We start from the raw sequence: 17,731 nt of genomic DNA, 5'->3' as shown, positions 1-17,731 counted from the left end.
GTTTTTTTCCGAGATCAATAGTAGTTTATTCCATTAAGATAGTGTTACTATCTTTCGGCAAGAGATCCTCAATACATGGGGTCATCCGCCAAGCCACGCAGTCGTCGATTGCTCAGAGCAACTATACCTTGCCAGCTAATCTGCAACGCTATTCTGAGATCTATGAAAGTTATGTGGAATATACACTCTATCGTCATAAGGGACTTGACTTCAGCTACTAAATGACCATAAACCGGTCTATCTAAACTTTTTTCGTGAATACACTGAGCAGCGTATCATTCCATTGATAGGTGGAAAGAAAAAAGAGTAAGGGTGCAGCACTCACGGGCGTACACACAATGGCGTCTGAGAGAGTGCAGAGCAAGCAGCGAAGTGGGATGATCAACCTCAATACAACATGGTCAGGTTACAGGGATAATTTTATCTAGTCCTCTATCGCCGGCCTTGGCCCACTGGCGCGCCTCGTTCTTGATCAGCTGCACGAGCTTGTCCGTGGAAGGTCGGGCGCCGTCAAAAGTGGCCGCATTTCGGTGCTTCCAGATCGCCCAAGCTGTGAGAGCGATGATGCAGTTTAGGCCTCGCCTAAGGCTGTCCGAGGATGACACTGTGGCCTGGAGCCACCAGTCGAAGAAGGCGGTCGAGTCCAGCATGGGTGGTCTAACTAGTCGACACCATGAGAGAACCTCATGCGAGGTGATCCGCGAGATGACACAACCGACCAGGAGATAGTCGATAGTCTCTAGCTTTTGAGAACTGAAGATGCACTCCGGGTCGTGCGGGAGGCCGTGCATCGCACGACGCTCCACAGTCCAGCACCGATCAAGGGATACGAGCCAAAGGAAGAACTTGTTGGTAAGAGGGGCCCAACCCTTCCAGATCAAACACCAAGCAGACGGGGAGGTTGATCCAAAGAAGAGCGCCTTGTAACAGGATTTAGCGGAGTAGATACCATTGATGGTCCATTTCCAGCTGATAAGTGATGTCTACTACGCAACCTTCTTCATGTAGACTTGTGTTGGGCCTCCAAGCGCAGAGTTTTGTAGGACAGTAGCAAATTTTTCTCAAGTGGATGACCTAAGGTTTACCAATTCGTGAAAGGCGTAGGATGAAGTCTCTCTCAAACAACCTGCAACCAAATAACAAAGAGTCTCTTGTGTCCCCAATACACCCAATACAATGGTAAATTGTATAGGTGCACTAGTTCGGCGAAGAGATGGTGATACAAGTGCAATATGGAGGGTAGATATAGGTTTTTGTAATCTGAAAATATAAAAACAGCAAGGTAACTAGTAATAAAAGTGAGCAAAAATGGTATTGCAATGCTTGGAAATAAGGCCTAGGGTTCATACTTTCACTAGTGCAAGTTCTCTCAACAATGATAACATAATTGGATCATATAACAATCCCTCAACGTGCAACAAAGAGGCACTCCAAAGTCACTAATAGCGGAGAAGAAACGAAGAGATTATTGTAGCGTACGAAACCACCTCAAAGTTATTCTTTCTAATCGATCTATTGGGCTATTCCTATAAGTGTCACAAACAGCCCTAAAATTCGTACTAAAATAACACCTTAAGACACACATCAACCAAAACCCTAATGTCACCTAGATACTCCAATGTCACCACAAGTATACGCGGGTTTGATTATATGATATGCATCACACAATCTCAGATTCATCTATTCAAATCAACACAGAGAACTTCAAAGAGTGCCCCAAAGTTTCTACCGGAAAGTGAAGACGAAAACGTGTGCCAACCCCTATGCATAAGTTCACAATGTCACAGAACCCGCAAGTTGATCACCAAAACATACATCAAGTGGATCACGTGAATATCCCATTGTCACCAGAGATAAGCACATGCAAGGCTTACATCAAGTGTTCTCAAATCTTAAAGACTCAATCTGATAAGATAACTTCAAAGGGAAAACTCAATCTGTTACAAGAAGGTAGAGGGGGAGAAGGATCTTAAGATCCAACTATAATAACAAAGCTCGCGGTACATCAAGATCGTGGCAAATCAAGAACACGAGAGAGAGAGAGAGAGAGAGAGAGAGAGAGAGAGAGAGAGAGAGAGATATCAAACACATAGCTACTGGTACATACCCTCAGCCCCGAGGGTGAACTACTCCCTCCTCGTCATGGAGAGCATCGGGATGATGAAGATGGCCACCGGTGATGATTCCCCCCTTCGGCAGGGTGCCGGAACAGGGCCCCGATTGGTTTTTGGTGGCTATAGAGGCTTGCCTCGGCAGAACTCCCGATCTATGTTTATTTCTGGAGTTTTTGCTATTTATAAGAATTTTTGGCATCGGGGGCAAGTCAGGATGGTCCACGAGACGACCACAAGGGTGGGGGCGCACCCAGGGGGGTAGGGCGCACCACCTGTCCTTGTGGTGGCCTCGGGACTCTTTTGGTCCATCTCCGATGCTCCGTGGGCTTCTTCTGGTCCATAAAAAATCACCTTAAATTTTCAGGTTATTTGGACTCCGTTTGGTATCCCTTTTCTGTAGAACTCAAAAACAAGGGGAAAATAGAAACTGGCACTGGGCTCTTGGTTGATAGGTTAGTCCCGAAAATCATATGAATGCATATAAAACATCCAAGATGGATAATATAATAGCATGGAACAATCAAAAATTATAGATACGTTGGAGACGTATCAATAACGTCCGCGGTGTTACTCAGCTGGATGCCTTGCAGGCGACGCTAGAGATCGACGTATTAGATCACTTTGACAGGACCGAGATTGCCGTGGATATCGCGAATCCATGCCTACTGCTGGAGACCATCCAAAACTAGGGTGTGGTGGTGTCGGCGTCGCGGCACAAGAGCAAGCAGCTCCGGGGCGAGCTCGGAGATGGCCTGCCCTTCCAGCCAGTGGTCACACCAGAAGCGGAAAGTTCTGCTGTCGTTGAGGGTCCAAGTGGTCGACGCACGGAAGAACTGCCTGGTCTCATCATCGCACGGCACCTCAAGATGGTGCCAGGGGTGGGAGGAGTTAGTGGCCTGCAGCCACAGCCATCAGGCACGAAGGGAGATGCCGGTGAGGTGCAGATCACGCATGCCAAGCCCACCATACTCCAGCGGGCGACAAACTCGCCTCCAATTGACAAGACAATAGCCGGACTTGTCATCCTTCCTCCCATGCCATAGGAAGTCACAAATGATCCAGGTGATTTTCTTGAGCATCGTCGGGTTGATGACCATGGCGAGGAGGATGTGGACTGGCATGGCAGACAGGAAATGCCGCACGAGGGCGAGTCGCTCGGTGCGCGAGAGAAGTGAGGCCTTCTAGGTAGCGAGCTTCTTGGTGAGCTTATCCAAAAGAGGAAGGAAGGCTGATGTGGGAGTCTTCCAGACCGAGAGAGGAAGCCCAAGGTAGACGATGGGGATGGTGGTGACCGCGCACGCCATGGTCGAGCCAACGGAATCAGCCACAGTATCATCATACCGAATGGGGGTGGCAGAGCACTTGAGGAAATTGGTGCAAAGGCCTGACACATCACCAAACGCGCGAAGAAGCTCAAGGATGACTGTCAATTTCGGGACCGTAGGGTGGCATAATATGACCACGTCATCGGTGAACAAGGAGATGCTGGAAGCCACGTGGCGGGCTGTGAGGCGCTAGAGCATACTGGAACGCATGGCGTGCTGCAGCAGAGAGTTTAGGGTGTCGATGACATTGGCAAAGAGATGCGGAGAGACTGGGTCGCCTTGCCACAGGCCGTGCGCATGATCAATCGGAGGGCCGGGGTTCCCGTTGATGAGGATACACAAGTAGGCAGTGGAGGTGAGTATGCAAACCCATTCGCACCACCGTCTCCCGAAACCGAGATGCCGGAGGACCTCAAGGAGGAAAGGCCACGAGACGGTGTCGAACGCCTTCACAATATCGAGCTTGAGGAGGAGTCGAGGGAGTTTGAGATTATGCAGCAGGTGTGCCGTCTGCTGAATGAACAGGAAGTTGTCATGCACACAGCGCCCGACGATGAAGGTACTTTGGTTGACGGAGACAAGCCGGGGCATGCATGGAGCAAGGAGGAGAGAGAGCACTTTCGCAAAGAGCTTAGCCAACAGATGTATCAGGCTAATGGGGCGGTAGTCAGCGAGCCTGGAGGTGTTAGGTTTCCTAGGAAGCAGAGTCGAGAAGGCCTCATTAAGCTTGTGTAAACCGCACCCATTCATCACGTAGATCTTGTCAAAGGCAGCGCAAATATCAGCTTTGATGATAGGCCAGCATGCGCGAAGGAACTCAGCAGTGAAGCCGTCCGGTTTGGGAGCCTTGCCCGCTGGCATTTTCTTAATGGAGCTCCAGATCTCATCCTTAGTAAAGGGCTGATCCAGCGCCGACAGATCAAAATGGCGCTGATCAATGGTCTCGAGGTTGATCGTATACGGCCTGTCCGGGGAAGAACCAAGGATATTGGAAAAGTGCTAAAAAGGAACCTTAGCCATAGCTGCCTCGCCAGAAACACACAGGGGCCAACCTGGAAACTAGAGATATGATTTTCCTTGGCTCTATGCGCAACATGAATCTTCAGGAAGGCGGTGTTCATGTCACCCTCTTTGAGCAGTTGAACGGACGCGCTACCGCAGGATGGAGCGCTCAAGGGAGGCCATCCCTAGGTAGGTGCGGTGGTCTATCTAAACTAGAACTAGAAAGACAAGATAAAGCAGTGGAATTATCAGACTAAAACATAACTGGGAGCTCTATATGTTGACGAGTAAGTGCTATACCGATCATCAATTGCCCATGAAAGATGCCAAGTTGCTCATCCACATGCACACGTCCCTCTAGTCCTAGCCGTCCATGCACGCACACAGATCACACACACATAGAGCACAAGCTCTAGCACCGCTTTTTTTATAAAGGATGTATTTATTGATTAAAAACGAAGCATCCAGAGGATGCAACCCCAAAGAGCACACACCCGATCTCTTTATAATTAGGATGCATACAATCAACACCAACACACGCACACACAAAGCACACCAGTACAACAATGACCATATCAACACCAACCATCTCATGACACCACAAAGAGGATGAGATCTCCAACATCAAATCCTTGAAGAAGGGGGCAACACGCAAGCATCACCGGATCCAACAACTAAGAGTAGAATATCAACATCAACTCCTTTAACCCTCCCATGTCACCCCCGCTCGGCACCAAAGGTGCCCGATCCCTAGCCAGCGCTAGTCCCCTGGTTGATGCCTGGGCCGCTGTCGTCGCCGGTGCTTGTCTCGCAAGACACAGAGGACGGAGGAGGCACGCGGAAACGACATCAAGGCGGAGATGCGTAGTGTCGTAAGTGTGCGGATGGAGGATGTGGACGTGAAGACGCTATGGTGGAGACCTTCGGGTGGATGGATCGAGCGAGGCCAGTCCTCGGTGGCGCCATCCGAGGCGTTGCTGCCATGGCGGGCAACAGTGGGCCCGCCCTGGGTCCGATCTGGGACAACGGGTTGCGGCAGACGCTATGAGATTTGGCCAGATTGGCTGTTGTCCAAGGAAGGCAGCGACACGGGTCTTTTTGGGACGATCTCTGTCAGATCGAGCGTGGCCGACGGCGGTCTAGTTCATCTTCTCCTCTACAGCCGACTAGTGATGTGGGGGCTACTGGCTTGGCTCGAATAAAGGTGGTTGACCTTGCTGTTCTTCGAGTTTCAAACCACCGATCTTCTTCACGCCGGCCTCCTCGATTCGGATGCCTATGAGTTCCAGTCTTCTTCTTGGAGATCTTAGCTATTGGTGCATGGTGCCACTAGATATCTAGATCAGAATTTATCCGGTCGGGCGCGCCCTTATCTTCAGCCAAAGAGGCTTTATGAGGGCGTGGCGCAAAGCTTTGCTATCTTACTGGTGCAATGGGACATGTCTAAATATAGATTTCCATGCATGGACAGTGGTGAAGAAAGTCATGATGGTCGTGATTGGAGGCTTGTAATGGCGGAGGGAGTTTTGATTACGATGAAGACTTGTCGCACAATTTTTTCTTGTGTGTTAGGTGTCGAGTACTTGCAGCAGCGGCCTTGGTAGGAGGGGGCGGCAACACGGGTGGAAATCAATTTTGGTGGTGCTTCTCGAGTACCGAGCCGCTTTTCCTGGGTGAAAGCCAAGGTTTAGCCTTGATTGGTTGTACATGTCAATGGCCTTGCTGAAGGCATTGTTTTTGGGATCTCAGACTTTCTTCAGGATGAGAACTCAAGATCTTTGATTGTGCAATGACAACGCTTTCACATTGTTTCCTTTTTGGAGGTGTCGCTTACAGAGAACCTCTTTTGCGGTCCAAGTGTTATCTTTGGTGGTGGTTAGAGTGTTGTTGTTGCGAGTGTTTCATCACTGCGGCGGGGTCTTTGTTTTATATTTCTCTCTTTTTTATTTTGTTCTTAGATGTGTGCATCCTAGATGTCTTTCAACATCTCATTGGTGCAGAGGTTGGGTGTATCTTCATGATATTAACATATTCCCCCTATTTTTAAAGAGGGAATCCTGAATAATCAATCCAAACATATCTGAGCACTGCCTTCAATAAGATAACAACGTAAAAACATTGCCATATAATCAACTCGGGTCAGACCCTAGCTTTCACCCCGGAGCTCGCGATCGGGTGCTCGAGTAGCACCTCCATCAAAGTCACTCGAGTGTTGTCGCCACCACTTTTTCATGATCCCTGCAGCCACAAGTGATGCGACCACCGCCGCTGCATAGCCATCCTGTTGGGTCAAGTCATCGTTCATTATTTGCATCTCACCACCGAAGTCAACAATGAATCTTCATAGATGAACATTCCCAAAGATCTTTCAATGACCATCGTTGTTGTTGAGCCGTAGAAGGTGTATGCAGCGTAATTTGCAACAACTCCCGCTTGGCCGACTAGATCTGAATCACTACCACCAAGCCATGGACTGTAGCACTGTCGGCCGGTCTCCCCTGCGCGGAAGTCAACCACCCCTCGTTCCACCTCCTAGAGAGGCCCACACACGCCTCATGCCACACCGTGAGCACCAACAGCCAAAATTTCCTCCATTGTGCTGCTCCGAACCAACGGGTGGTAACGACCTGCCGCCCACTGGGCAAAATATAAATCACACACGCCTGGGAGCACTCATGCATGATGCATCAGACTAGTCACAATGGGTAGTAACTTAGACTAGTAACATGCATATGTTACTACCTCTATAGCGGGGGGTAACATATGTGTGGTGTCATGCAACACCTCTATAGCGAAAAGGAAAATATAGGTTGTGGAAGGGAAGTGGAAGCTATGGGGCCTTTTATAGTTGTGGACGAGGAAGTGGAGGCAAATTGTCATGGGCCAGCGCAGGAGGCATGGGAAGGTGAAAGTTCCCTCGCGCACGAGCTGTTTAAGGATGTTGTGTGGTCCAAACCCATGTCAACGATCTTCAAATGTGGGGGTTAGCAGGCTTGATATGAAGCACCCTCCATATATTTTGACGACTGAGAGCATTTTCCGAGAACATACCAACTCGACGTGCATTTTGGCAGCTAGCTAGTAAGTATGGAAAGGAGCGGGACGGGAGGACACGGGCACTCATGCGCTCCTGCGACTCACCCGGCTCCCCGGACACCCACCGCAGCAACGCTGCCGCCGATCTCTATCACGCCGGCGACCTCACCCATGCCGCTGCAGCGCCGCAGATCGGAGCGACAGGCGCCGCCTCCTCGCGTGCCTTGTACTACGGGCGGTGGGGTTCCCCCTCCCCTTCGTGTACGAGGCATTCCCGGAGGTGCTTCGCCTGATCCGCTCGGTGCCGTACGAGGTACTGCAGGCCACAAGGGAGGAAAGTTGGATGGAGAGGGCGAGGCAGATCTGCGATGACTCCTTCTCGTGGACGCAGTGCGAGAAGCAATGGAGGGAGGCGATGGAAGCTGCGTAGGCGGAATCAGATCTGGATCTCAAGCTTTTGAAGGAGAGGTATGTTCAAACTTGCCGTATCTAGGTGGATCGAGAGATGATGAATTTGGCGAGGAGGATTCACTTCAAGGGGTCGCCGGAAGAGCAAGCTCGGATGCCGCCATTCTCCACATCGTTGTCGGTGTCGATAATTCATTGGGCTTTGGGGGAGGGCCACTCGACCAATCCGCGGAGGAAAGCGAGGCAGATTTCTTTGATTGGACGTCAACCAACAAGCATCCCGCCACCGCCAGAGATAGTGGATCCTCTCTCATATTTGTCACCGGAAATCTGATTCAAAATGAAGACAAGCAGAAGAGCAAGATGGGAGGAGGCATTAAGACAGAAGATGAACAAGACACTTTTGATCCTGGTGGAAATTATGGAGTCTGCAGTAGTGGTAAGAGAGAGAATTGGAAGGGAACCAAGTTGGGGGCAGATTCTGGGCTCTGGAACAGAGTGATGATGAAGACGAAGGAGAAGATGGTGTTGAAGAAGATCAGAGAAGTCCTTATCTAGCAACTATAGCTGATGCAATTGCCAGTGACAAGAGAGGGAAGCCTAGGAAGAACAAAGGGGATGCAAAAGAGAAAAGGAATTGGCAACAGGGAGCTAGCTCTGGGGAAAGTAAGCAACAATTCAATGAAGAATGCACCAGCAAAATACAGAATTACAGGTACTCCGTGCTTCTGAAACATCAAAATTCCTCATGTTCATAGTGATTCTGTTTAGATTGATAGATAGTACCAAGTAGTCGAAGGGAAAAATGTTGATGCAGGGGTTGGGTTAGAACCTAACTGGGTGCATATGGGACGTGGGTGGAAGGGGAAAACAGACTAGTTAGATCGCTGGTTGATTTTCCCCTTTCCATACGATCGCTAGCACGCCAGGAGGGGGAAACTGGGGATGATTTTGAAAAATATGGAGATATGCGTATCTCTATTCGTACGATGGGCCGACAAGGGGTGAATGGATGGACCACGAGCCTAAAGTGGGGAAAGCCCAGGAGGCCCGAGAACAGGGGTGAGGCTATACATTCTGGTCGGAACCAGGGTGTTGATCCCAATCCCTTCTTGCAGTCTAGGGTTTCCCACCTGTGGTGTGCTCCCCCTCATGCTGCTGCGGAGAGTGGTAGAGAAAATCAAAATAGTATGGCTGATTGATTCGGTCCTGGGCGTGGAGGTGGTGGGATAGATGGAGGATGTGGAGGCAACTAGAGGTCGACGCATGGATTCGGGAGGGATCTGGCGTATGATCGCTATGATCAAGGCTTTCAAGCGCGTCCAAGTCCCCCTTTCAGAAAAATCCCATGTAACCAACACAACCAATTTTATGGAAGAAGGGATGTATTTGGAGAGCGGAATGATAATGGTGGGAATTGGGATGCTTGTCAACCTCCTCGTAGGCCGCTCACTCAAAGTAATTTGCCTATGGCTGCCAGCACTTATCAGCAGAAGGTGAATACAACTGTCAGTGGAGGGGGAGGGGGCAGTGATGCTCAAGTTTCCAAAGCTAACTCAGCTGGTGCAGTGATGACAGGGAATCAAGGGTCTGTGGTTGTTTCTGAGAGCAAAACACCAGTGAATGACAAAATTGTGTGCCATAAGTGTGGACTTAAAGGTCACAATTCCAAAGGATGTGAAGCTAAAGTCAAATGTGTAATTTGCTCCGAAGATACTCACATCTCTGAATTCTGTGCCTGGCTACACCAGAAAAAACAAGTTGGTACCTTGGTTGGATTTGGTGGGGAGGTACTTGGCATTTTCGTGGCTGAGCATGCCAAAGAGATGGTTGGAAATAGCAAAAACGATATTGTGGCTCTGGTAAGGTTAAGGGAGGGTTGTGACTAGGAAACAAAAGATGAAACTTTGATCAAAAGTCTTACGAAACTTATCCGTGGAGATGGGACTGGAAAGCTAAAAAGGTCTCTGATGGGGGTTTTCTTCTTAATTTTCCTTCAACTGCGAGAATCAATGAAGCTGTTGTGTATGATTGGGTCCCCTTAAAAGGAGGAAACATAATGGTGAATGTCAGAATTTGGAATGATGATGCAATGGCTGTTGGCAAACTGTCTGTGGTGTGGGTCAAAGTGAAAGGAGTTCCAAAAACCATGAGGAATTACCATGGATTGTGTGAGATTGGGTCGATGATCAGATACACTCAAGTTGTAGATATGGAGATGATGAGTAAAACTAGCTTGGCTAGACTGAAAATTGCAGTAGTGGATCACACCAAGATACCAAGATGGACCAAACTGACAACTCCAGATCTCATGGTGTTCAAGATTTTCTTTGAAGTGGAGGAAGTGGTGGAAAATGGATGGGCAAAAGAGGAAGATGAACTATCACAGGGATATGAGGAGTGGATGGATTTTCAACAAGAAGAAGATGAGAGTAGAGAGGCAAAAAAAGAAAAAACCAATGAAGAAGGGGTTGCAAAGAATCATATATGTGCAAGCACCAAAACTAGAATAGCTTCAGAAGAGATAGATGCTACTTTGAAAGAACAAGAGGCTTCGGATATATTGATGTATAACAAAAACACAAACAAGGACAAGCTTGGTAACTTAGAATAGGAAGTTGGATCTGTGTTAGTGAATGGGGAAGGAGAAAAGACAGATGTTGATTAGCTGATGAATGAAGAATCTGGTGGGGATATGGAAGAGGAAGTTGAAGCTTCTCAATCCATCAGTCTGGGTACTAAGCTTGGAATAGTGACTCAGGATGAGGAGAATAAAGATAATGAGAAACTCAATAATGTGGATCAGGGGGGACAGAGGTGTAGTGGGAGAATAGCATCAAAAAATAGAGATGACATACATATTCTGGACAGAGCCATGACGTTCGCAAGAGCCAAGAACTTGGTTTTGTCTGAAGGTATGACATCTAATGCTGAGATTTCAAATAATATTTATGATGAGAACTGAAACTTATTGATGTGGCAGATGTTTTGGGTATTGACTTGGGGGTTACTTTAGATATGGTTGATCATAACTTGAACCTAATATCTGCATTAGAGCAGGCTAGGAGAGATTTATTTCTAGCTAGCTCTAGGGAGAATTCCAACATCCAAGAGGAGGACCACATTTTAGAACCTGAGGATGTTAATGACATTCTTCGGGATCTTTTAAATTTGAGTAGAGAAGGAGATGATGAACATGTTGATGAGAGGATGGATAGTGTGTTTGGTGGAATTAGGAAGGGGCTCAGAGCTAACAATGCTCAATTTGAGGCTGTTGCTGTTAAAACCCCGGTAAAAACTGTGTTGAGAAGAAAGAAAAAAAAGAATAATAACTAAAAGAAAGTGATTTGGATTTCTTTTATTTTCATTTCTCCTCACCTGTGAGAAAAGTTGGAGGTAGCTTTATTTCCATATAGTTAAGATGTTGAGTGGTCTAATCTGGAATTGCAGAGGGATTGGAGACAAAAGGAAGAAAGATTTCATTAAAGAACATATTGAGAAACATAGTCTAGATTTTGTAGGTATACAAGAAACAATGAAGACATAATTCAACCGTCTAGAATTATCTGGCTTAAGTGCTTCAGAAAATTTTGATTGGGATTTTCTGTCATCTAGAGGAAAATCTGGAGGGATTTTAGTAGGGATTAATACTGCCACTCTTATCAAAGAAGAAGTGGAGCTAGGAGAATACTTTGTTAAGATAAAAGTGAGAAACATTAGGGATGTGTTTTGCTGGGATCTGGTTGTAGTGTATGGTGACGCTCAACCAAAAGGCAAACCAAAATTCCTAGTGGAATTGGTTCACATTTTCAAAAAATCAAAAAATCCTATGCTGGTAGGGGGAGACTTTAATATGATTAGGAAGGACAGTGACAGAAACAAATCTGGTGGTTATAACAAATGAGCATGCTTTTTAATTCAGTAATTACTTATGGGGAAATGATGGAACTGCCATTAGTGGGGAGGAAATACACCTGGTCCAATAATCATGAGGACCCCACCTATGCTTTATTGGACAGAGTGTTAATCTCTCCCACATGGAAAGAAAAATATTCTTTGGTGTACATTGAAGATCTACCTAGAGAGCTCTCAGATCATACTCCACTGCTCATTAAAACTGGTAATGCACCTCTGAAATCTTCTGTTTTCAGGTTTGAAAACAGTTGGTTTCAAAGGCCAGGTTTGGATGAGATAGTTAGGAATGTATGGGAGAAAAAATTCCCTTGGAGATCCACTTTAGACAGACTTCATAATAAACTTAAAGAACTTAGAAAAGTGCTGAAAGGATGGAATCTCAATAGTGAAGCTATCCTAAGGAGGCAGAAAAAAGAATTAATGGAGGAGCTGAATAGATTAGACAAAAAAGGAGAAGAAGACAATATTAGTGATGAAGATAAAGAAGAAGAAAAAAGGAAATGTCAAGACGCTTTGAAGGAAATTCTTAAAGAAGAAGAAATCAAATGGCTTCAGAGATCTCATGACACAGAGCTGTTTAAGGGAGATGCTAATACTAAGTACTACCATGCTAAGGCAAATGGCAGACTTAGAAAAAAACAGAATCATTAAACTTGTGCAAGATGAAGAGGTGATTGAGGGATAGGAGAATCTGATGAAATATACCACTAACTTCTACAAAGAACTTTTTAATGAATCTGAGATTAAATCTTTAAACATGGACCCCAGTGGTGTGGAGACACTCACTGCCAAAGAGCAGGAATTCCTTGTAAAGGAATTTACAATGGAAAAACTGAAAAAGGCTGTTTTTGAGATGGAAAAAAATAAGGCTGCTGGTCTAGATGGTTTTAACATTGAGTTTTATCATCATTTCTGGGATCTGGTTAAAAGAGATTTGATTGCATTGCTTGAGAAATTTTATGAACATAATTTAGACCTGGATAGGCTGAACTATGGAGTTATTTCTCTTTTACCTAAAGGGAGTGATGCTGACAAGATACAAAAATATAGACCTATTTGCCTCCTAAATGTTATCTTCAAGATAATCACCAAAATCTTGGTGAATAGATTGATTGTAATAATTTCTGGACTAATAAGAGCTTCTCAAACTGCTTTCATAAAGGGGACGCATATACTAGAGGGGGTGTTGGTGTTACATGAAACCTTGAATACTATGCATAAAAAAATCAGGAGTACTTTTTAAGATTGATTTTGAGAAGGCCTTTGACAAGGTCAAATGGCCTTTTCTTTTTCAAACTCTTAAGATGAAAAAAATTCTCTGATAAATGGATTAATTGGGTGATGAAGACAGTAATGGGGGGAAAGGTAGCTGTTAAAGTAAATGGAGAAATTTGATCTTATTTCAAAACACATCAGGGATTGACACAGGGTGACTTGATGTCACCTTTGCTTTTCGATCTTGCGGTGGATAATCTAGCTATCATGTTTGACAAAGCTTTTGAGGGGGGGGGGCTGATAGGCGGCCTTGCCAAAAATCATAAAGATAATGATGTGTAAATTTTGCAGTACGCGGATGACACCATTCTCCTCTTCCAAGATGATTTGGAACAGGCTAAGAATGTCAAAAGAATCCTAAGTTTATTTGAAATCATGTCAGGTTTAAAAATTAACTTTCACAAGAGTGAAGTGGTGTGTGTAGGATTGGAGGAAGATAGAATTAAACTTTTTGAAGAGATTCTCACTTGCAAAAGAGGGAGCCTCACGTTTAAATATCTTGGAATACCGGTGGATGAGCACAGACTGAAAAACATTGATTGGAATCCTTCTGTTAATAAAACAAAGAAAAGAATGGGGGGTTGGTTGGGAAGGTTTCTTAATATGGCTAGAAGGACAACTCTTATTAATTCCTCCTTGACCAGTCTAGTCCTCTTTATGATCTCCTTTTATGGGTTACCAAAAGGAGTTAAAAAAGGATTGGACAGACCCAGAGCTAATTTTCTTTGGAGTGGAGAAAAAAACAGAAATATCATTTAGTTGCTTGGGAAAAGGTATGTAGACCAAAAGAACTGGGAGGATTAGGGATCTTAGATTTGGATTTCATGAATATTGCTTTGTTGTCTAAATGGTTGTGGAAACTTTTTAATGAGGAAAGCTTATGGCAAAGCTTGTTATGGAATAAATACATAGGGAATTTCACCTTTGGGCAGGTTGGTAAAAAGCAAGGTGATTCGCATTTTTGGCAGGGGTTGCTGAAATACAAAAACCTGTTCCTAAACTGTTGCAGATTTAAAGTAGGGGGTGGGAGGAAAACTAGATTTAGGGAAGACATATGGAAAGGAAACAAAGTCTATCTGATACTTTCCCTAGTCTATATAATGTCTCTCTAAATCAAAACATTACTGTATATGAACCCATTTCTTCCAACTTGTCTATTCTTCAATTCATACGAGCGCTGGTGGGGGAAAGAGCAACTTAATGGCAAGATCTGGTAGAAATATGCAGGCAGGTCAAGTTAACCGAAGAAAAAGATAAACTACACTGGATCCCTGATAAATCTGGGATGTTTAGTATGAAGTCTTTCTACTCTATTTTACATGTGGGAGAAAAATGGCCCAACAGATTCCTATGGAAAGTTAAAATCTCCCCGAGAATCCAAACTTTTATCTGGTTGGTCTTGAAAAAAAGCATACTAACTAGAGATGTTTTGTTACATAGAGGGGGGAAATGTGAAGATAAATGTCTTTTTTGTAATGAAAAAGAATCAATCAACCATTTATTCTTTCGATGCCCGCTTGCCAGATATATGTGGAACGTGGTCAGTTACTGCACTGGGCTTCAATGTGACTTCAGTGATATGGACACATGTATACATGGTTGGCTTGAGGGTTTTGGGACAGAGAATAAAAAAAAGGTTTTTGTTGGGGTGGCCGCTATAATTTGGAGTATTTGGAAAGCTAGAAATTTAGCATGTTTCCAACGCGTGTGGCCTGCTGATCATAGTGTTTTGATGTTCAGGATGACACACTGGATTAATGATTGGAGTTTTTTGCAGGTGAGGAAGGACGCGAAGGTGGAGTTGCAATGGGGCGCAAAGCTACTGGATCGAGTCGCCAGTGATATCTTCCAATCAAGACGAGGGTGGGCGACCTGGGTGCCCAGACTTGAGAACTGCTGAGGATGAGATCATGGAAGTTTGTAATCCTAGAATGTAGATTGTGTTGAGCTTGCATGCTCTTACAGACAGCTTGTGAAAAATCTGTGGTAACCTGGTTTCCTTTTGTGTAATAAGGTAGACAGGGGAGGGAGAGAAGTGGGTTTTATATCCCTTCGCCTATGCGCTGTGATGAAAATGGTGCATAGGGCCGGATGGAGTGTTATGCGCTCTCGTAGTGTGCATGTTTTTAGTAGGGTTTCGTATTGAGGGGTTGTGGTGCGTTTTGGCTGTACCAAATTACTACTTGGTTTTGTTAATGAAATCGGGGGAAAGATCCCTTTCTTTCAAATATATATATATATATATATATATATATATATATATATATATATATATATATATTGACGACTCTGCCAGAGTAGTTTTTTCCGACCAAAGATTATCTTACCAATAGTTATTATGGTGATCAAGCCCATATAGCGGCTCAGTCAAAGTTGCTCAATCGAAACAGAAATAGCGCGTCGGAGAAGAGCAGAGGAGAGGAGTCGTATGGGCGACGAGTTACCAAACTGATCGACTGATGAGTCGGTGGAGTCAAATCATTTGCGTTTTCTATCATGAATTTGGCAAAGCCGAACTTCTACTCTCCAATCTGCTAGACCACCGACTACTAATACAGCAGCCGACTCGAAGTCTCGGTACAAAATTGTACACGCCGATCCTTCCGATTAGCCACCGGGACGCGGTGCCGAGGCCCGAAGAGTTCAACTTTGCACGGCGCCGTCCCCGCGAAGACAGACTGCTCTGGTCTGGTCTCACGCGTCGTCGCTGCCCATGACGCCAGCCCGAGGCTTGAACGTTCCAGCTGTTGCCTACCTCAACCGACGTTTAGAAAATCGCCTTCCCGCTATAAATACCAGGCTCCTCGCCCGTCCCAATCCACAACTCAACAGCCTCTCCACTCTCCACTCTCCACACGAGAGCCCAAGCATTCGCTTCCCGTCGTCTCCTCTCCTCTCTCGATCTCAGTGAAGTTTTCCGCAACCAACAGCAGCCAGATGGCTCGTTTCGCCGTGGTCGCGGCCATCATCGCGGTCCTCGCCGTCGCCGCCACCGCTCAGGGCCCCATGCCGGCGCCCAGGATGGCCCCGCTCCCCGCACCGCCGGCGAGGTCCCCGGCCACCGCCCCTGCGCCGGTCGCCACCCCGCCCACCGCCGCGTCGCCATCCCCGATGGCCTCGCCCCCGGCCCCGCCCACCGACGCGCCGACCGACGCTCCCTCGGCGATGACGCCGTCCGCAGTCTCCGCCACACCCACCGGCGCCCCCACCAGCGCCCCCGCGAGCTCCGCCGTGTACTCGTCCGCCGCCAGCTTCGTCGCCGTCGCCGGCGCGGTCGCCGCCGCCATCATGTTCTAGATGGACGGAGGATCGTCGAGCTGATCTTCGATGTGCCGCCGCCGTGTGGCTCCGAGTCTGTCCCACCGTTGTTTATACTCCGACGAGATTCTTTTTCGGTTCTCTTTGTTGAGCTGGGGAGTGAGTTATATGTAACACCGCCGTGTTGCGCTACACATGCGCCAGATTATTATCATTAATAGAATTCTTTCATTTGTTACCTGATTCATCTCCGCTCCTGGACGCATGCATATGTTCTCCATTAACTCGGTCCGATTAACCACAACCGCAAAAATGGCAAGAAACCCTAATCTGCAACGTTACACGACTACGTGCTCTGTTCGAGCAGTTTGCTCTGCCGTGTGGAACTGCGAATTCCCATCCCACCCATCTACGGATCAGGGGCCTACCTCTCTCGGTGACGTGAATCTGTGATGCGGCGTGGTACGGGGAACAAAAAGCTAAGCTAGGACGACAACGGTAAACCGATGAGAGTTGCCGTTGCGTTGCGTTCTCGATTGGGTCGGCAGGACCAAAGCCATGTGCAGAGCTCTGTTTTCTTCTCGATCGGCGCAGGCGAGGTCACATGGTCGCATGCGCCGTTGCCTGCTTGCTTTTGTTTTTCATCCATCATCTCTTCTTTTCTTTGCGTCCTGATGCCATGCCATGTGACCTGTTTTGGTCTGCGCGCTTCAGCTGCGAGCTAGCTGGAAATTTCTGGACTCCAATAGCGAAAACTCGCTTTTGCTTTGGCCCATTTTGGGAAGATATCTGTAAAGATTGAAATGTGCAGAACACGCTTCTGCTTTGGCCTGCGACGTAAATTGATTTCTGCGCGTCTGAGATGTAATTTGTTGCGGCTGGCAATGCTCTACGTCGTTGGACCAGCGCAGGCTCCCGGCCGGTCACATATACACTGCCCAATTCATGGCTTCCTAGCCATTAGATCCAGCCTCCTAGTTTGTCCTCCCCGTATCACTCGAGATCCCCCAAACAAATGTGTCAACATGCATAAAATGAAAGCGACGACGAGCATCACGACCGCCCATGAAAGCACCTTATCCTACACGCATGCCCCCATCTCGCCCGCATGCATATCTCTCGTGGTGCTCGTCGGCGCTGGCGCAACATTGCCCTACCAGTCGCTCGACCCCATATCATCCCAGCATGTACGCCAACGCAATTGCTGCACCTACCCCAATCACGTTCGTAGCATCGCCACCACGGGCTTGTAGCACCCGTCGTCGTGACTTTTAGCAGCTCGCCCGTCCTTGGCACTGTCACATGCATGCATACTGCTCCCGGCTTGCACCATCGTCTTCTCAGCTGACCTCCCCCCTCGCCTTCGTTGCAGCAGCCCTAGCAAAACATGACGACAAT

The 17,731-nt window shown here is 46.9% G+C and overlaps 1 protein-coding gene across 1 annotated transcript; it reads left to right on the top strand.

Moving 5' to 3' along the window:
* The first annotated feature begins 15,874 nt into the window (after positions 1 to 15,874).
* On the top strand, positions 15,875 to 16,578 carry LOC119293995 (arabinogalactan protein 1-like). Its single transcript, XM_037572288.1, has one exon. The coding sequence runs from the start codon at positions 16,013 to 16,015 to the stop codon at positions 16,370 to 16,372; it is 360 nt and encodes a 119-aa protein (XP_037428185.1). The 5' UTR covers positions 15,875 to 16,012; the 3' UTR covers positions 16,373 to 16,578.
* Positions 16,579 to 17,731: the final 1,153 nt, after the last annotated feature.

This window comes from Triticum dicoccoides, chromosome 4B (assembly GCF_002162155.2).
Source record: "Triticum dicoccoides isolate Atlit2015 ecotype Zavitan chromosome 4B, WEW_v2.0, whole genome shotgun sequence".
In the NCBI taxonomy this organism is placed as follows: domain Eukaryota; kingdom Viridiplantae; phylum Streptophyta; class Magnoliopsida; order Poales; family Poaceae; genus Triticum; species Triticum dicoccoides.
Note: the sequence above shows the minus strand (reverse complement) of the source record. Positions and strands in the feature narration are given on the sequence as shown.

Coding starts and splice junctions, on each gene's coding strand:
- LOC119293995 (XM_037572288.1), top strand. CDS start 16,013: ATGGCTCGTTTCGCCGTGGTCGCGGCCATCATCGCGGTCCTCGCCGTC.